At 49.9% G+C, this 14,059-nt stretch overlaps 6 protein-coding genes across 6 annotated transcripts; 4 read left to right on the plus strand and 2 right to left on the minus strand.

The window, feature by feature from the left end:
* Window positions 1-474: 474 nt before the first annotated feature.
* On the plus strand, window positions 475-1,653 carry CCOS01_11281 (CoA-transferase family III; the record flags this gene model as incomplete). Its single annotated transcript, XM_060459434.1, has 1 exon — window positions 475-1,653. The coding sequence occupies one exon, from the start codon at window positions 475-477 to the stop codon at window positions 1,651-1,653; it is 1,179 nt and encodes a 392-aa protein (XP_060310166.1).
* A 651-nt stretch (window positions 1,654-2,304) lies between these two features.
* CCOS01_11282 (uncharacterized protein) lies at window positions 2,305-4,145 on the plus strand (the record flags this gene model as incomplete). The annotated part of the gene is made up of 6 exons (XM_060459435.1): window positions 2,305-2,507; window positions 2,568-3,037; window positions 3,098-3,354; window positions 3,429-3,713; window positions 3,767-3,885; window positions 4,019-4,145. 6 exons carry the CDS (start codon window positions 2,305-2,307, stop codon window positions 4,143-4,145), a joined length of 1,461 nt encoding a protein of 486 aa, XP_060310167.1.
* A 322-nt stretch (window positions 4,146-4,467) lies between these two features.
* On the minus strand, window positions 4,468-5,598 carry CCOS01_11283 (uncharacterized protein; the record flags this gene model as incomplete). The annotated part of the gene is made up of 2 exons (XM_060459436.1): window positions 4,468-5,515; window positions 5,582-5,598. The coding sequence occupies 2 exons, from the start codon at window positions 5,596-5,598 to the stop codon at window positions 4,468-4,470; spliced, it is 1,065 nt and encodes a 354-aa protein (XP_060310168.1).
* Window positions 5,599-6,825: 1,227 nt separating this feature from the next.
* Window positions 6,826-8,806, minus strand: CCOS01_11284 (uncharacterized protein; the record flags this gene model as incomplete). Its single annotated transcript, XM_060459437.1, has 3 exons — window positions 6,826-7,483; window positions 7,533-7,923; window positions 7,978-8,806. The coding sequence occupies 3 exons, from the start codon at window positions 8,804-8,806 to the stop codon at window positions 6,826-6,828; spliced, it is 1,878 nt and encodes a 625-aa protein (XP_060310169.1).
* An 850-nt stretch (window positions 8,807-9,656) lies between these two features.
* CCOS01_11285 (aromatic amino acid aminotransferase) lies at window positions 9,657-11,391 on the plus strand (the record flags this gene model as incomplete). The annotated part of the gene is made up of 3 exons (XM_060459438.1): window positions 9,657-9,834; window positions 9,919-11,084; window positions 11,137-11,391. The coding sequence occupies 3 exons, from the start codon at window positions 9,657-9,659 to the stop codon at window positions 11,389-11,391; spliced, it is 1,599 nt and encodes a 532-aa protein (XP_060310170.1).
* Window positions 11,392-11,926: 535 nt separating this feature from the next.
* CCOS01_11286 (uncharacterized protein) lies at window positions 11,927-13,970 on the plus strand (the record flags this gene model as incomplete). Its single annotated transcript, XM_060459439.1, has 2 exons — window positions 11,927-12,101; window positions 12,184-13,970. 2 exons carry the CDS (start codon window positions 11,927-11,929, stop codon window positions 13,968-13,970), a joined length of 1,962 nt encoding a protein of 653 aa, XP_060310171.1.
* Window positions 13,971-14,059: the final 89 nt, after the last annotated feature.

The following is a 14,059-nucleotide window of genomic DNA, read 5'->3' on the forward strand; positions in this document are numbered from 1 at the left end:
TTGGGCTGGGGTTGCATAAAGCCGACTTGGGTTGAAGAAACCGACGCTGCACGCACCAGCGCTACGTACGCTTTGACTACCCCATGATCTGGTTGCGCATCTCCAAGAATTCGAGCCGAGGCCAGTACGGAGTGATGATTACATTCATGCCATCGTATGGAAGTGCTAAAAAGCCGTTGAGTCTCCATATCATGTTATGATTGAAACTTCGAGATTGAAGCCAAGTTTCCACCACCGGCAATCTCATTAGATCATCAGAAACTTTAATCGCCGACTTCCACATCAACCGTTCTCTCTCGTGTACCCTTGTCTACCATGTCTTCACCCCGGGCTGTTTTCTCGGTATTAGCCTCTCGATTCCCGAACGGCACTACGTTGTCAAGGCCATTCACAACACCAAAGCAGAGTTCACGATGTCTCAACTACATCTCTTCACAGACACCCTCCACACACACTGGATCGCAGCATCGACCTATGGTAACTTCTTCATCTCTCAAACTGAAGAGAGACCCACTGCCTTTGGAGGGTGTCACTGTCGTCAGCCTTGAACATGCCATTGCTGCGCCATTCTGCACCCGTCAGCTGGCGGACATGGGTGCTCGAGTCATCAAAATCGAGCGACCCGGAGTTGGCGATTTTGCTAGGGCTTATGACACTCGCGTCAACGGTATGGCCTCCCACTTTGTCTGGGCAAACCGCTCAAAGGAGAGTTTGGCTTTAGACCTGAAGAAACCAAAAGACTTTGAGGTGCTGAAGAAGCTCCTTGCCAAATCAGACGTCTTGGTTCAAAACCTGGCACCTGGCGCCACCGAAAGATTAGGCCTTGGTTATAACACCCTGAAAGATACCCATCCGTCTCTGATTGTCTGTGACATCTCAGGATACGGTTCGGATGGGCCGTATAGAGACAAGAAAGCCTACGATCTTCTCGTGCAGAGCGAAGCAGGCTTTCTCTCCGTCACAGGGAACGGCCCGGATCTAGCGAAAGCAGGCATCTCCATTGCTGACATCTCTGCCGGTATGTATGCCTATGCCAACATTCTGGCCGCAGTGATCAAGCGTGGCAAGACGGGCAAAGGCACTCGGATAGATATTTCCATGCTCGAAAGCATGGTTGAGTGGATGAACTTCCCACTGTACTACACTTACAACGGGGCTCCCGGTCTCGCTCGGTCTGGGGCAGCTCATGCCTCCATATATCCCTACGGTCCTTTTGAGACTGGCGGCGGCGGCTCTGTCATGCTAGGTGTGCAGAACGAGAGGGAATGGGCCAATCTTTGCCGGGCTGTCCTGGGCGATGAAGCGTTGGCCAAAGACCCGCGCTTCGTGAGCAACACGCTTCGCGTCAAGAACCGAGATGAGCTGAAGGAAATCATATCTAAGCAGTTCGCAAAGTTCTCGGCTGAAGAGGTTCTGAAAAAGCTGGATTCTGCGTCTATTGCCAATGCCAATGTCAATGACATGCAAGGCGTATGGGAACACCCACAACTGCGAGCGAGAGGCAGGTGGACCGACGTCGAGACACCAGGCGGCACGATTCCTGCACTCATCCCCCCTGGTTTTGCTTCGGTAGAGGCATCAAGAATGGAAAGAGTACCTGAGCTAGGCGAGCATAATGAGGCCATTTTCGAGGAACTAGGAGTTAAGCCATGACGGGCTTTGAAGGATTCATTGCTGTGAACATCGATCACTCTACTCTGAAAAGACGTGGTGATACATTACATTATTCTCAGACATTAGACAAAAACTGTTGATTGTCATCCGTCGCTCTTCTCAAACTGCCTACCTGCAGGTATCGCCATTTGATTTACGGTTTCCCTATTGTGGCCAGCCGGCTGATCTGATGAGATGCCGTCGACAACGCTATACTGTGCCGGGTAACGTTCCCCAACCTGAATCTCGATAAGCAAGCTACGTGGCCTATAGCGGTTCGTTTAGTGACATAACGTAGAAGTTCCTTCGGTTTCTCAATCTTTCGAGATGGCTATTCGAATGTCAACCCTGGCTTTCCCCGCACATCAATCCCATGGGGTGGTGACGAAGTGCTCACCCATCGGATAAGCTTTGTGGGGGAGATTTAGCGTCTCTGGTCATAGTCGGGTGTGCGAGTGAGAGATGCCTAGCGTTCTTGGAAATGATAAATGCCCCGAACGTGTTGCCCATGTTGCTGCTATGACTGGACCGTCGAGCTTCATGTCTGAATAGCTAGCATGCTCTCCTGAACATATCATCTTCAAAACTTTGTTTGACCCGACGCTACCCAACAATCTTACTTCCGTCTTCGGCTTGGATTGAGGGCTCAAAATGTTTTTCAAGTCCAAAGAACGTGGGACAGCCGTTGACCATGGTCCCGAGACCCATCATGCCTTCGAGGATAGCAAGCCCGAAGAGAGCCATGTGGAGAGCATCCGTCATTTCCAGGTCCACTACGAAATAGACCCTACTTTAAGCAAACGTCTCGATCGCAAGTTTGACGTTCACATCATTCCTTGGCTTTTCGGCATTTGGTAAGACTCTAGCCTGGATTGGAACCCATACAGTGCCAGAAGCTAACTGATTTTACCCAGGCTTTTCGCGTTTATCGACAGAAGTAACATTGGGAATGCCAAGATCGACGGCCTATTGGAGGACCTCGATATGGTAACTGGCACGAAGTTCAATGTTGCATTGCTGGTCTTCTACATCCCGTACATCCTCGTCGATGTTCCGAGCAACTGGATTGTGAAGAAAGTCCGAGCCGGCGTCTATCTGCCAACTCTCATCACTTGCTGGGGCATCGTAAGCACGTTTCTTGGCTTCACAAAATCCTTCGCAGGTCTTGTGATCTGTCGATTGCTTCTTGGACTCTTCGAGGGCGGCCTACTTGGAGGTATCGTTGTGTACCTGGCAATGTTCTATCGTCGACATCAGATGCTGTATCGCATCGGCCTATTTTACTGCGCAGCACCCTTATCTGGCGCTTTTGGAGGGCTGCTCGCCACAGGTTTAGCAACGATACGACATGGTGGCTATAACCGGTGGCCTTGGATCTTCTTTGGTAAGTCTTATTCCAACCACGTTAGACCTGATGGTGAAGTAGAACTCTAACGCCCAATAGTGGAGGGTGCAATTACAACCGTCTTCGGTGTAACCTGCTTCTTCTTTATGCCAAGCACGCCAGCGGATGCGAAGTTCCTCACAACGGATGAACGTACACAGGCCATGAGAAGATTAAGAGAAGACTCACATGGTGCTACTGACGTTGAAGACGTCAATGATGAGCACTTCAGCTGGCACTGGGTGAGGATGGCTGTGCTCGCGCCGCAGACATATTTTTGTACTCTGGCATGGATATTCCTTCTTATTCCCCTTTACGTATGTCCGATTCCCTATGTTCGCTATGTCATTAGACGTAGATCAGTGATTAACATGCGTCATTCAATTCGCAGAGCTTCTCGCTTTTTCTACCATCGATCATCCAGGGCCTCGGATATCGCAGCACCACTCAGATCCAGCTTCTCACAGTTCCGCCCAACATCGCCGCTTTTCTTGTCGTGCTCGCCACGTCTGCTCTTTCGGACAAAATCAAGGCACGAGGTCCTGTCATGGCTGTTGGAAGCATGGTAGCTTTGTGTGGGTATGTCATGATTCTTGCCTCAAAGTCAAGCAATGTTCGCTATGGGGGTACGTTTCTCATTGCAACGGGAGTCTTCCCTGGAAGTGCGATGATCATGGTGAGTCACAAAGCTCTTCGTTGCTCAAGTGAACACGCTGCTGACGAAGCAAGGGCTGGCTATCCAACAATTTGGCTCCTCACTATGTTCGTGCTACCGGAGTTGGGTTGTTGATTGGCCTAGCAAACACATCTGCCTTTCCAGCCACGTTCATTTACCTGCAGAAGGATGCGTAAGTCGCCAACAACGAATCTCCATCGTTTGAATACAGCTTGACTAACGAACGTCATAGTCCGGATTATGTTTTGGGCCACTCGGTCTGCGTAGGATCTCTGGTCCTTTGCTGTGCCACCGTATGCCTACAGATGCTCTATTGTCGATGGGAAAACTCGAAACGAGAGCGGGGAGATCGAGATGAGCGACTGCACGGGAATAGGGTTCACCTTCTTGGACATCGACACCCAGCTTATCGGTACACCTTATAAGCTTTAAACTGCTAGTATTGGTCCAAGCCATGAAGAATGCTCAAAGTATTATGCTACTACCTGTTGTTGTAATCTGAAAGCGCCGAATATCTTGAAAGCCTGGAGCTTAGTCTTGATGTGATTGAGTATACATGATCGTTCAATCTCCTGCTTCGGTTCAGAATCTGATCCTCATTATAGCATTTGATCTGATACTTTGCTGGTACACTAAAACATGTTCTCAGATCTACTGAATGCCTCTGAATCCTCAATTAAATAGCTGAAAAAAAGGTTTGGCGTTAATCCGAATGATAGTCTTTGGTAAACACTTGGATTCCCGTGCCAACTGACTACTCTCGCGCAAGCAATCCGGCAACTATTTGCGGGAAGCTCTCCAAGATAGATGCCTTCTCTGCTTTCCATCCAAGCTTCGCCATTCTTGACGCCTCAATACGCATGTTGATGCCGTACATGATGGCAATGTGCATAGCCCAGGTATCGGGCGGGGGCGGCGGAGCATCGGGATCATAGTCGCTGCCAGCGATACTGGCCCTTGCTGCCTCAGCCACGCTGACTGACTTAATCTCGGTGCTCTCAATGATCTTCTGATCCTTGAGTACAGGAGCAAGGTGCTTCATGAACTCCCCGAACGAGATATCTTCACTCGTGCCAAAGTAGTACGCCTCTGGACCCCAGATGGCGAAAGGTTCAGAGTCGGAGGTGCCATCAATGGCCTTTCCGACAAGGATCAGGAACATCTTTGCGAGATCCGAGACGTGGATCCAAGCGTGGGTGTTTTCTCCTTCAGCGATCTGCCAGCCGGACTTGAAAGCGCGTGCGGTGAGTAGGAGGGCAGGCGTCGTGATCGGGGTCGGGTGCTCAAGGGAAGGACTCATGCCGCCAACGAAACCAGGCGACATGATGGCCACATTGACATCTGTTGCCGCATCGCGCACAATCTTATCGGTAACAGCATGTGTGTGGGCTTCGCCCTTAAACGCGCAGATGTCTCCAATGTCGGCGAGATCGTCCCACCGACGGGCGTTTTTGGAACCGGCGGGCTCATCCCAAATGAGAGAAGCTCCCGATGTGTGAATGTAGTAAGACTTTATGCCGTTGGCCGCGCCACGTGCTTTCAGACCAGTCAGAATCGCCTTGATGCCGTCGTCATGTGTGATGTCCGGGGCCGTGTTGATGACGACGTCGGCCGCCTCACTGCACTTTTCAAGAATATCAAAGTTTCCGGCGTCGCCGATGACCGTCTCAATCTGTGGGTAGGTTTGAACAAGGCGGGCAGCCTTGCTCTCGTCCCGAACGAGGACTTTCACATTCGCATCTGCATATTTCCGGAGGAGCTGGTCCAGCACAGCACCGCCGATATGGCCAGTGCCGCCGACACTATGTCAGATTATAGATGAGCCGTACTGATCCCACGAAAAATCAGATTTGATCGCTGTCACTCACAAGAAGATATGCACCATGGCGGTAACGTCTGGGACTGTGATGCTTGGAGCACCGAGCTGCGTTGATGTTCAAAACACCACGAGATTTTATTTCTACATAGCAACGAGAAGCCCCTCATTGATAATGATAATCCTTCTAATATTGCGTACCAGCAGACCCCACTAGTGGGCATCCTGTGGAGCGATATGCATCGACAGGTCACAAAATTTCGAAATAATGGTCACATCCGGTGAATTCTGCCACGTTGACGTGAAGAATACCGAAAATGGAATACTCCTCCTGTCTTGCCTGGCAACTCAGCGCCCCTGCATTAAACACTTTTGTTGCCGATCTTTAGACTTCTTGATGATGAATGAAATGCGTTTTTGCTCAACCTTCGACTTTTACCAGTCCTGCTGCTGATGCTACGTTACAGTCGTGGGACCCCGGCCGTCCACATTTTGCGACATCATTAGCCATGAGCGTCTTTACCAGAAACCCGTCCGTGTCTCGATTCTCTACATAGATCATTACCAGACGATTCTTTAGCATTGGTGGACATCCTTCGCTTGAAGGATCCGAGGATATGGCCAGCCTGGCCCCCGATTGATTGTCGAGGGTCATTTGCCTCCATCTTTCTCCACCACAACACCAATCATCTCCAGAGTGAGGTCGACATGGGTCTCATTTGATACAGGCCCTTCAAACACTAGTAGAAGAGGGGAAAAGGGTGGATCAATCGACCAGACGGGACTCCGGGAGAGCATGGATTTGTGTCCATTCACAGCCAATCTGCAGAAATTGGCCCATAGACACAGTTCACCCATGACATCAAGCTACTTGTCCATAAGATCGGGTTCATCCATCAGCCCGGGTTATTCACGGTCACGGATGGCTCGGATGCTTCGACCGAACGGCAAAGGCTGCCAGCGCTGTTGCTGGATATCGGAGAGCTGCTTATGGTAGGTAGTGCTAATACCTGCCCATTTCCGAAGGAGCTTACGGAACTCGGCAAGCTCAATAAACTTACGAATGTTTAAGGCCGATCCTATGAATCACCTGAGTGAATGAAGGTACTCATTTGGCAGAACATCTTGATTTAGTAAAGGAACATGGAGACAGTATGGAGGCAGACGTGCCTCCCAATACGCAAAGTCTCAAGTTGCGAGATTATTATGTTCTTATTCGCCTTCTCGTTCCGAAGCGTGTGGGCAAGCTTAGTCATGAGAAGCGGTAACTTTGACTTGCTTCTTCAACCAGATCCATCAAGCAAGCAGAGTAGGGTGTTCTGCGAGATTAGACCAGAACTCCATCTCAAAGTCCCAAAGCTGGTGATTGGAATAAGGCTCCCAAACTTCCAGAGTAGCAACGTTTGTCGTTTGAACTTGTTCCGCAGATGGTCTTGCAGCGAGCAAAGAGTCAAGCATTGTCTGGATTGTCCCAGTTGCTCGGGTAAATAACGCGAAATTCGGTTCGCCGGCCTGAATCCAAGCTCCGGTCCTAGTCTCGGCAACCAAGACACTGAGGTCTTGGATCATCTTGGACCTCGAGTGCAAAAAGACATCTGAAGCAGCATTTTCCTTCAATAATGCTAGTGAAATTACTCCCGCGGCGGGGAGTCCGTATTGCGCAACTTTCCAGATGAGGCATGTCCCGGAGTTTACCAGCTGATCGCGTAGTAGAATGACCTCAACCACAATGGAAAGCATTTCTTTCGCAACCTTCAAGAGTTCGTCGTTGGGCTCGGAGATAGGCTGCTGTGAAACGAGCCCAAGAAGGAACAGGTTATGCAGATAGTCTAACCTGATATGGGCTAAAAAGTCTCTTTCAAAGGGGCTTTGTTGACACTCTCGGAGGCTCGAACCGAGCCTGAAATGACTTGGCAAATCTTGCCACAGTGCTTCAACCTTTCCACGGAACTCCCTAGTAAAATCAGTATCAACGAGTCATTGATGACTTAGTCTTAGCAAACCTGATGTTTTTCGTGACATCCGTCATATTCTTTCTCCTCAAAAGTTGAAGCACCTCTTCCTTCAGAAGGGCAAATCGCGCAACACATCGTGTATCGGCGTTGTAATTAATGGGCTCAAGATGTGCCATTTTTGCGTCGTCAACTTCGTCTTCAATCCATCCATTGTGCACTTTGGGTATTTGGAATTGGCAGTAGTCCTTCACTATCCGCGGAGGTCGTCCAAGAAACACGGCTAAGCCCTTGTCGGCTGTGTAGATCCGACAAAAGCAAGCCTTTCGCAGCTCAATGATAAAAGAAGGGAGGTTCGGATTACACCTCTCGATCTTCTCATGGTAGCCTAGTGCGAAGAGCGAACTTGCAAGATCTCCGATTCGTCTCCATGAATGGTAGCCTGGGTATGAGCAAGGTCAGCAGCAGGCTTCGGTGATTCGATCCGCGAACCTACTCTGATCACCATCTAGATGTGAATGAACGATGAAGTTTTCATATTGGAGGATCAACTGTAGATCATTAAGACAATCGAGGGAGAGGCTTGTCTCCAGGCAATAGTCCCCGATGTAAGTTAGTGCCTGCATCAGTCTTCGCCGCTGCTCATTTGTTGTATAAAGGGGCGGAAAGTAAGGGGTGTCATACGCCGCCCTGGCTGCAGCTACAAAGAAGATACCCAACGTCTCCCACCTCAAATTGGACCCAATCATCTGGGCCAGGAAGTCTTGCCGAGTTGACTGAGAACTCATGTCAAAAGGCCGCAGTGTGTTGGTCAACAGAGTTGCCACATAGCCAGCGCTTGTGATTCCAGAGCCGGAGCCACCACTCTCTCCAGAAATATCAGTCGTCGGAGCGAGGACTTCTCTCCAATGTTCCAAGGACCCTAAGCACTCAATAACGATAGGTCCAGCCAAAGGCAAGTTTACTCCCCTTTCGAGCCAAGAACGCACTAGAGGTGTGACTTTGGAGATGTCCATCTTCTCTAGACGTGACAGCGCATGCATCGCCTTATCCATGACAACCTGGTTGCCAACTAGATCAATTGGTGATGCCAAACTGAGCTGTGGAGTCAAATCTGCATCAGAAGCAGGCCCAAAACCATCACCGGAGAAGACATGGTTGAAGATGGTAGAGTGGCTTGAGATCCCGAGAAAGCCAGGGTTAGGATAGCGATATGGCTGTGTCGATGCTGTCGGTGTTCCTGTATTGGGTGACGGGGCATCAGCTGGAGATTGAGGTGTCGACGAGGTCGCCGTTGCAATGGTCTCTGCCGGCCCAACTGACATCAGGCTTCTGGAAGTAAGTGCGGGTCAGTCACCAACATCACCATTATATAATCGTTATTGCAGACTCACTCCGTCTCTTGGACTTGCGTTCTTGTTACTCTTCTCCGAAAAGGTCTAGATCTGTAAACGCAATGACTCCGCTGCCCACGGCCAGTGCACCGTGTGCAGGCAGGTCTTTCGTGCCCGCATGCTAGCTTCGAACGCCGACAGGGCTCGCACGCAGCAAGTCTCACGTTCATCTTGTTTTTCATATCCGACTCATATGTACCATCATCAGATTACATGGAGGCTGTTTGTTGCTTGTTGTGAAATGAATTCATAGGTTCAGCTCGGAGAGAAGTCTTTCGGCGAGCTCTGGTCTCCTTTGACTCCGATGATGTTGTGGTTGAGTGTTCTTGATTGAGTTTGACACTCCGAACCCCACATCACTCCGATCTCACGCCGTAGTCCCATTTCTCTTTTGTTTCCCCCCACCATCCTAGACTCTTAGGGCGCTTTTGACAGGAACATTCCCGATAAGGAGCAGCAGGTTGCGCCGATTAGTTCACAGAGAGCGAGGAAAGGCGCGAATGTCATTACAGCTATCCACAAGTGAGACATCAATCGGTGCCAATCGTTGCTGATATCTAGGTTGTGACTCCATTAAATTTGTTCCTATCTCTATTTGACCCTCTCTCCGACGGCTCGACGTGAGTCAAGGGCCATCGGAATGGGTTCAACGCAGATTAGCAAAGCATCGAACGTCGTTGTATAAGTAATTAGTCTGGGTATCTCGACATCCACGGATCCTTCTAGCTCACTGGGTTTAACATCATTGTGACTCAGTTCCAGCATCTTCACCTGAATAATTATGGGCGAATACATCAACTCCGACCATGCCTCCATCCCGGACACTGTCACCGATGCCGTGTTGAAGCCGGCTCGGCGCACGGTCCCGGCCAGCAAATGGGGCGTCGCAGCTCAATGTACCACCGAAGACTTCAAGACCAGAACAGACAGGCATAAGCCACTAGCCAAAGATTGGAACCGTGAGTGCTTGGTTCTAGTTCAGAATCTGTGACAGTGACAGCGGAGAGCTTTTGTGGTAGAGCTAACCTTGCCATACCTACCAGACCGTTTAACTCACGAATCGACAGCGAGAACAGGATCTTCGCTAAAGGCAGCTTTCAAGCACCTACAGAATCCGGATGTTATCTCTCTTGGCGGCGGTATTCCACTCAGCGAATTCCTTCCTTTCGAGACACTCTCGTTCACGCCGTCATTCGTTCCAAGCAGCTCCAGGTCAAAGTCTGCATCAGACTCCTCCGTTGATGATGCATGCTTCCGATCGAGCAAAACAGACCTTTCCGAGGGCCGAAGCGTGTTCGATATCTCTGTAGCGCTGAACTATGGTCAAGGTAGCGGGTCTCCGCAACTTCTACGATGGATCATTGAACACACCGAGATGGTCCATAACCCCCCTTATGCAGATTGGGGATGCACCATGACCGTTGGCAACACTTCGGCGCTAGACATGGCCCTTCGCATGCTCGCCAAACCTGGTGACTATGTGCTGTCAGAGAAGTTTACCTACTCGACGGCAGTCGAAACTGCAAAGCCGATGGGTGTCAAGTTCCTTGGTGTCGACATGGATGGAGAAGGCTTGCTGCCAGAGAGCCTCCTCCAGGTCTTGGACACATGGAACCCAGCAGAGCACGAGAACGCAGCGAAGCCATTCCTATTATACCTCGTCCCAACAGGTCACAACCCCACTGGTGCTACTCAAAGTCTACAGCGTCGCAGAAGTATTTACCGGGTGGCACAGCAACACGATTTGATCATTCTGGAAGACGATCCCTACTACTGGCTTCAGATGGACGCCTACAGCCCATCCGCAGAACTGACAACACCTTCCACCACCCCTCAGTCGCCGGCAGACTTACTAAACGCGATCGTCCCGACATACCTCGGCATCGACGTAGACGGGCGTGTCATGCGCATGGACTCTTTCAGCAAGGTCATCAGCCCTGGATCTCGAATTGGTTGGATTACTGCCCCTCAAGCAGTAGTAGAGCGATACAAAACCCATGCCGACGTATCAACGCAGGGACCTAGCGGATTCAGTCAACTCGCATTCTTCAAGCTTCTAGATGAGTTTTGGGGCCATGCCGGGTTCCTTGAGTGGATGCTACATATCCGTGGAGAGTATACTGAGCGTCGGGATTTTATGGTGCGAGTTTGCGAACAGCACTTGCCCCGAGAAATCGTCGCATGGAAGCCGGCACGGGCAGGCATGTTTGTGAGTACTACATTACTTGCATGTAGAATGTTCTTTTACTAAACCCTTGCAGCAATGGCTAGGCGTGGACTGGCAAAAACACCCCGATGCCTCAAGGAGGTCTCCGAATGAGATTGAAGAGGAGATATGGCAAGAGGCACTGGCTCAAGGCGCTCTCATTGCTCGGGGTAGTTGGTTCAATGCCAACAAGCACATTCCGCTGAATGAGATTTTCTTCCGGACCACATTCGCTGCCGCACCCCTGGTTCAAATTGAAGAGGCAGTCAAACGGTTCGGAGCAGCGTTGAGAAAAGTCTTCCAACTATGATGAGGTGATTGACGTTTTGAATTTCGCAGAACTAGAGAGAATCCGAGAAGGAGTAGGCGGAGAACAATAATGAACGTGAAAGTGAAGCTTTTTGGGTAATAGAACTATGAATGTGTATAGCTGTGCTCATTCAAGTCGCTTTAGGATACGCTTGGTTCTGGTTTCAACGAAAGACCTCTAGGCAAAAAATGAGATTGACCGATGACTATTGCTGCGGCACATGGTCATCGATGGGAATGGCCTCACAAGCGAATTGGCCTCAGTGGGGATATTGGTGACATCGGACTCAGCCAATGGAATCTTACCCTGGGTTGACAGGGGGCTCAGGCTTACAACCGCTTTACCACCCATTCGATACTTATGTAACCTCTTAGCCGGATGAGAAAGTGGAATGAACCAATCTTTATACTCGATTTCTCCTGAATATATTCGCTTATAAATCCACGTATCCAAGGTTTCTCGAAAGCTTTGTACTAGGGCAAACTCTCCTCAACAACACCACCACCAGAAGACCAAACTGCTAAAAACCGCTCCGATGGCTCAAAGGGATCAGGGACGAGCCCTTGCCCCCATGGATTGCACCATAGACTCAACACGCCTCTTGGACTTGCCGTTGGAATGCCTTGATCAAATCTTCGGAGACGTCGTTGCGTACGATGAGGAGAGCGAGTTCAATTTGAGAGATGCAACTCGTCTTCTACGTGTGTCGAGTGAGTGTCCTCCCATCACGGCCAATAAGTTCACGCCTTCAGAATCAGCCATTTTCTTGTAGCAGGGCTAATTGAACGTCAGAGCTATTCGAGATCATTGTCATGAGAGCCATCTACATAACCAAACTTCTTCACAAGATGAGGCGCAATCCAGAAGTCGGCATTCTTGCCAAACAAGACCACTCGCACATGGCCTCACCCCAGTGCTGCGTGCAACATCGCGGTAATGCAAGCTTCTTCCTGGCAAAGTACCTCATGATCCAGCCATATCGTCATTTACCGTGGAGTACAAGCCTAGCTACAGTGATCAACGCCATCACTGATAGGACAATACGAGATGATGGCTTGAATCTCGACAGCGAAGAACGGTACAGACGCATCCATCATCTTTGCAAACAAGCCGTCCATCTTCCAGATGCAGTCAAACATTATGGAATTTGGGACCTCTTCAGTGATCATTTTCAAAAGCTGCTCTTTCCTTCGGAGACGGATCCCGTCGTCACAAATGAGCCCTTCGAAGACCTGCTATTCCTTGCCAAATTCTATTTGCAATCAGAAGACGCGGAGAGACTTGTACTATCTCAGATCCTGAACAAAGGTCCTAAATCACTATCTTCTATTGGGATGACCAAATCTCGGGATGGAAGATACGCTGCTTCTTCGCTGCTGGGATCAGTCATGGAAGCTGCGATCAGGAGTGGCAGTTCGAACCTCGCTGTTCTTCTGATTAACTACGAGATCAATACTTCACGAGAAAAGATAACGAAGACGGTCCGAGGAAAGGAGATAAAGGGCGTCAGATTCTACGATATTTACTTCTGGAGGCTAGCCATGGCTTTTGACGACCTGGAGACTATGAGTGCTCTTTTGGATGCCGCAGACCGAAGAGTACCGAGCAAGGCTTTGGGTCAAATTCTTCTGGAAGCTGTGTGCGCGCAACAGCTAGAGATACTCCAATTGATATTGGATAACCAAATGCCGCATCGCAAGAAGGGAACCACTTTCAAAACTTATTACGGCAGTAACAGGAGGAATGAAAGGTTAAAACATGCCATTGACACATGTCTCGAGGAGGCCGTCAAACATGGGCATTCTATGGTGTTCAACGTACTTGCACACACGCCTTACGCTCTAGAAAGACACTTTTACCAGCATTGCTGGAAAAAGAAATGGGGGTTTGACCCTTCGATTCAGTCGACTTCAGATTACTGCCGCCCCGCCAGGTCACTTATTGAGGTCGCTGCTAGTCGCGGAGATGAGGTAACCATCCGTGAGTTGCTCTCCAAAGGACATGGCCCTTTTGGACTTAGGGACAACGCAAAACCTCACCATTGGTTAAACCCATACCACCGCCTCAGCCACCTCCGTGGTCTCATGCCAATGATCGCCGCTGCGAAGAGCCGGCATGTCGGCGCCGCACTTGCTCTGATCAGGGGACACTTCAAGTGTGATGCAGTCAGGTGGCTCTTGATCATCGGAACGGTCCTAGAAGGCAGAGACCAACAGCAACCCCACAGACGACATGTCAACCCGAAACCATCTTCTACGTCAAATATTGATGCAGACGATGGACAACGGCGGGTCCAGCGTGACAGAGATGTCAAATTCTGGCAGGAGTTGATCGACGCAGGGGTTCTGGATCTGCAACATTCTGCCAAAGGATGCCAATGTTCCGAAACACCAATGGCAATGGCGGCGACTCATCCCACCCGTATGTCAATAGAGGCTGCCAGAAACTTCGTCTGCGAGCGGCTCGTCATTCCTTCCGATGCCGAATATCGTGAATGTGGAGACCAGTCGGACGCTGGATGGAACACACGGCAATTTCCCGAGGATATAAGAACACCAACTGGTATTATATTGTCCTAGCAGCGAATTGATAGGGAAGCTAAAAAGGAAAGGAAGTCGTAGATGTCTGCTATAATGAAGTATGAATCAGAAACAACTCGACCCATCAT

This window comes from Colletotrichum costaricense (genome assembly GCF_030867565.1).
Source record: "Colletotrichum costaricense strain IMI 309622 chromosome Unknown Scaffold_12.1, whole genome shotgun sequence".
Taxonomy (NCBI): domain Eukaryota; kingdom Fungi; phylum Ascomycota; class Sordariomycetes; order Glomerellales; family Glomerellaceae; genus Colletotrichum; species Colletotrichum costaricense.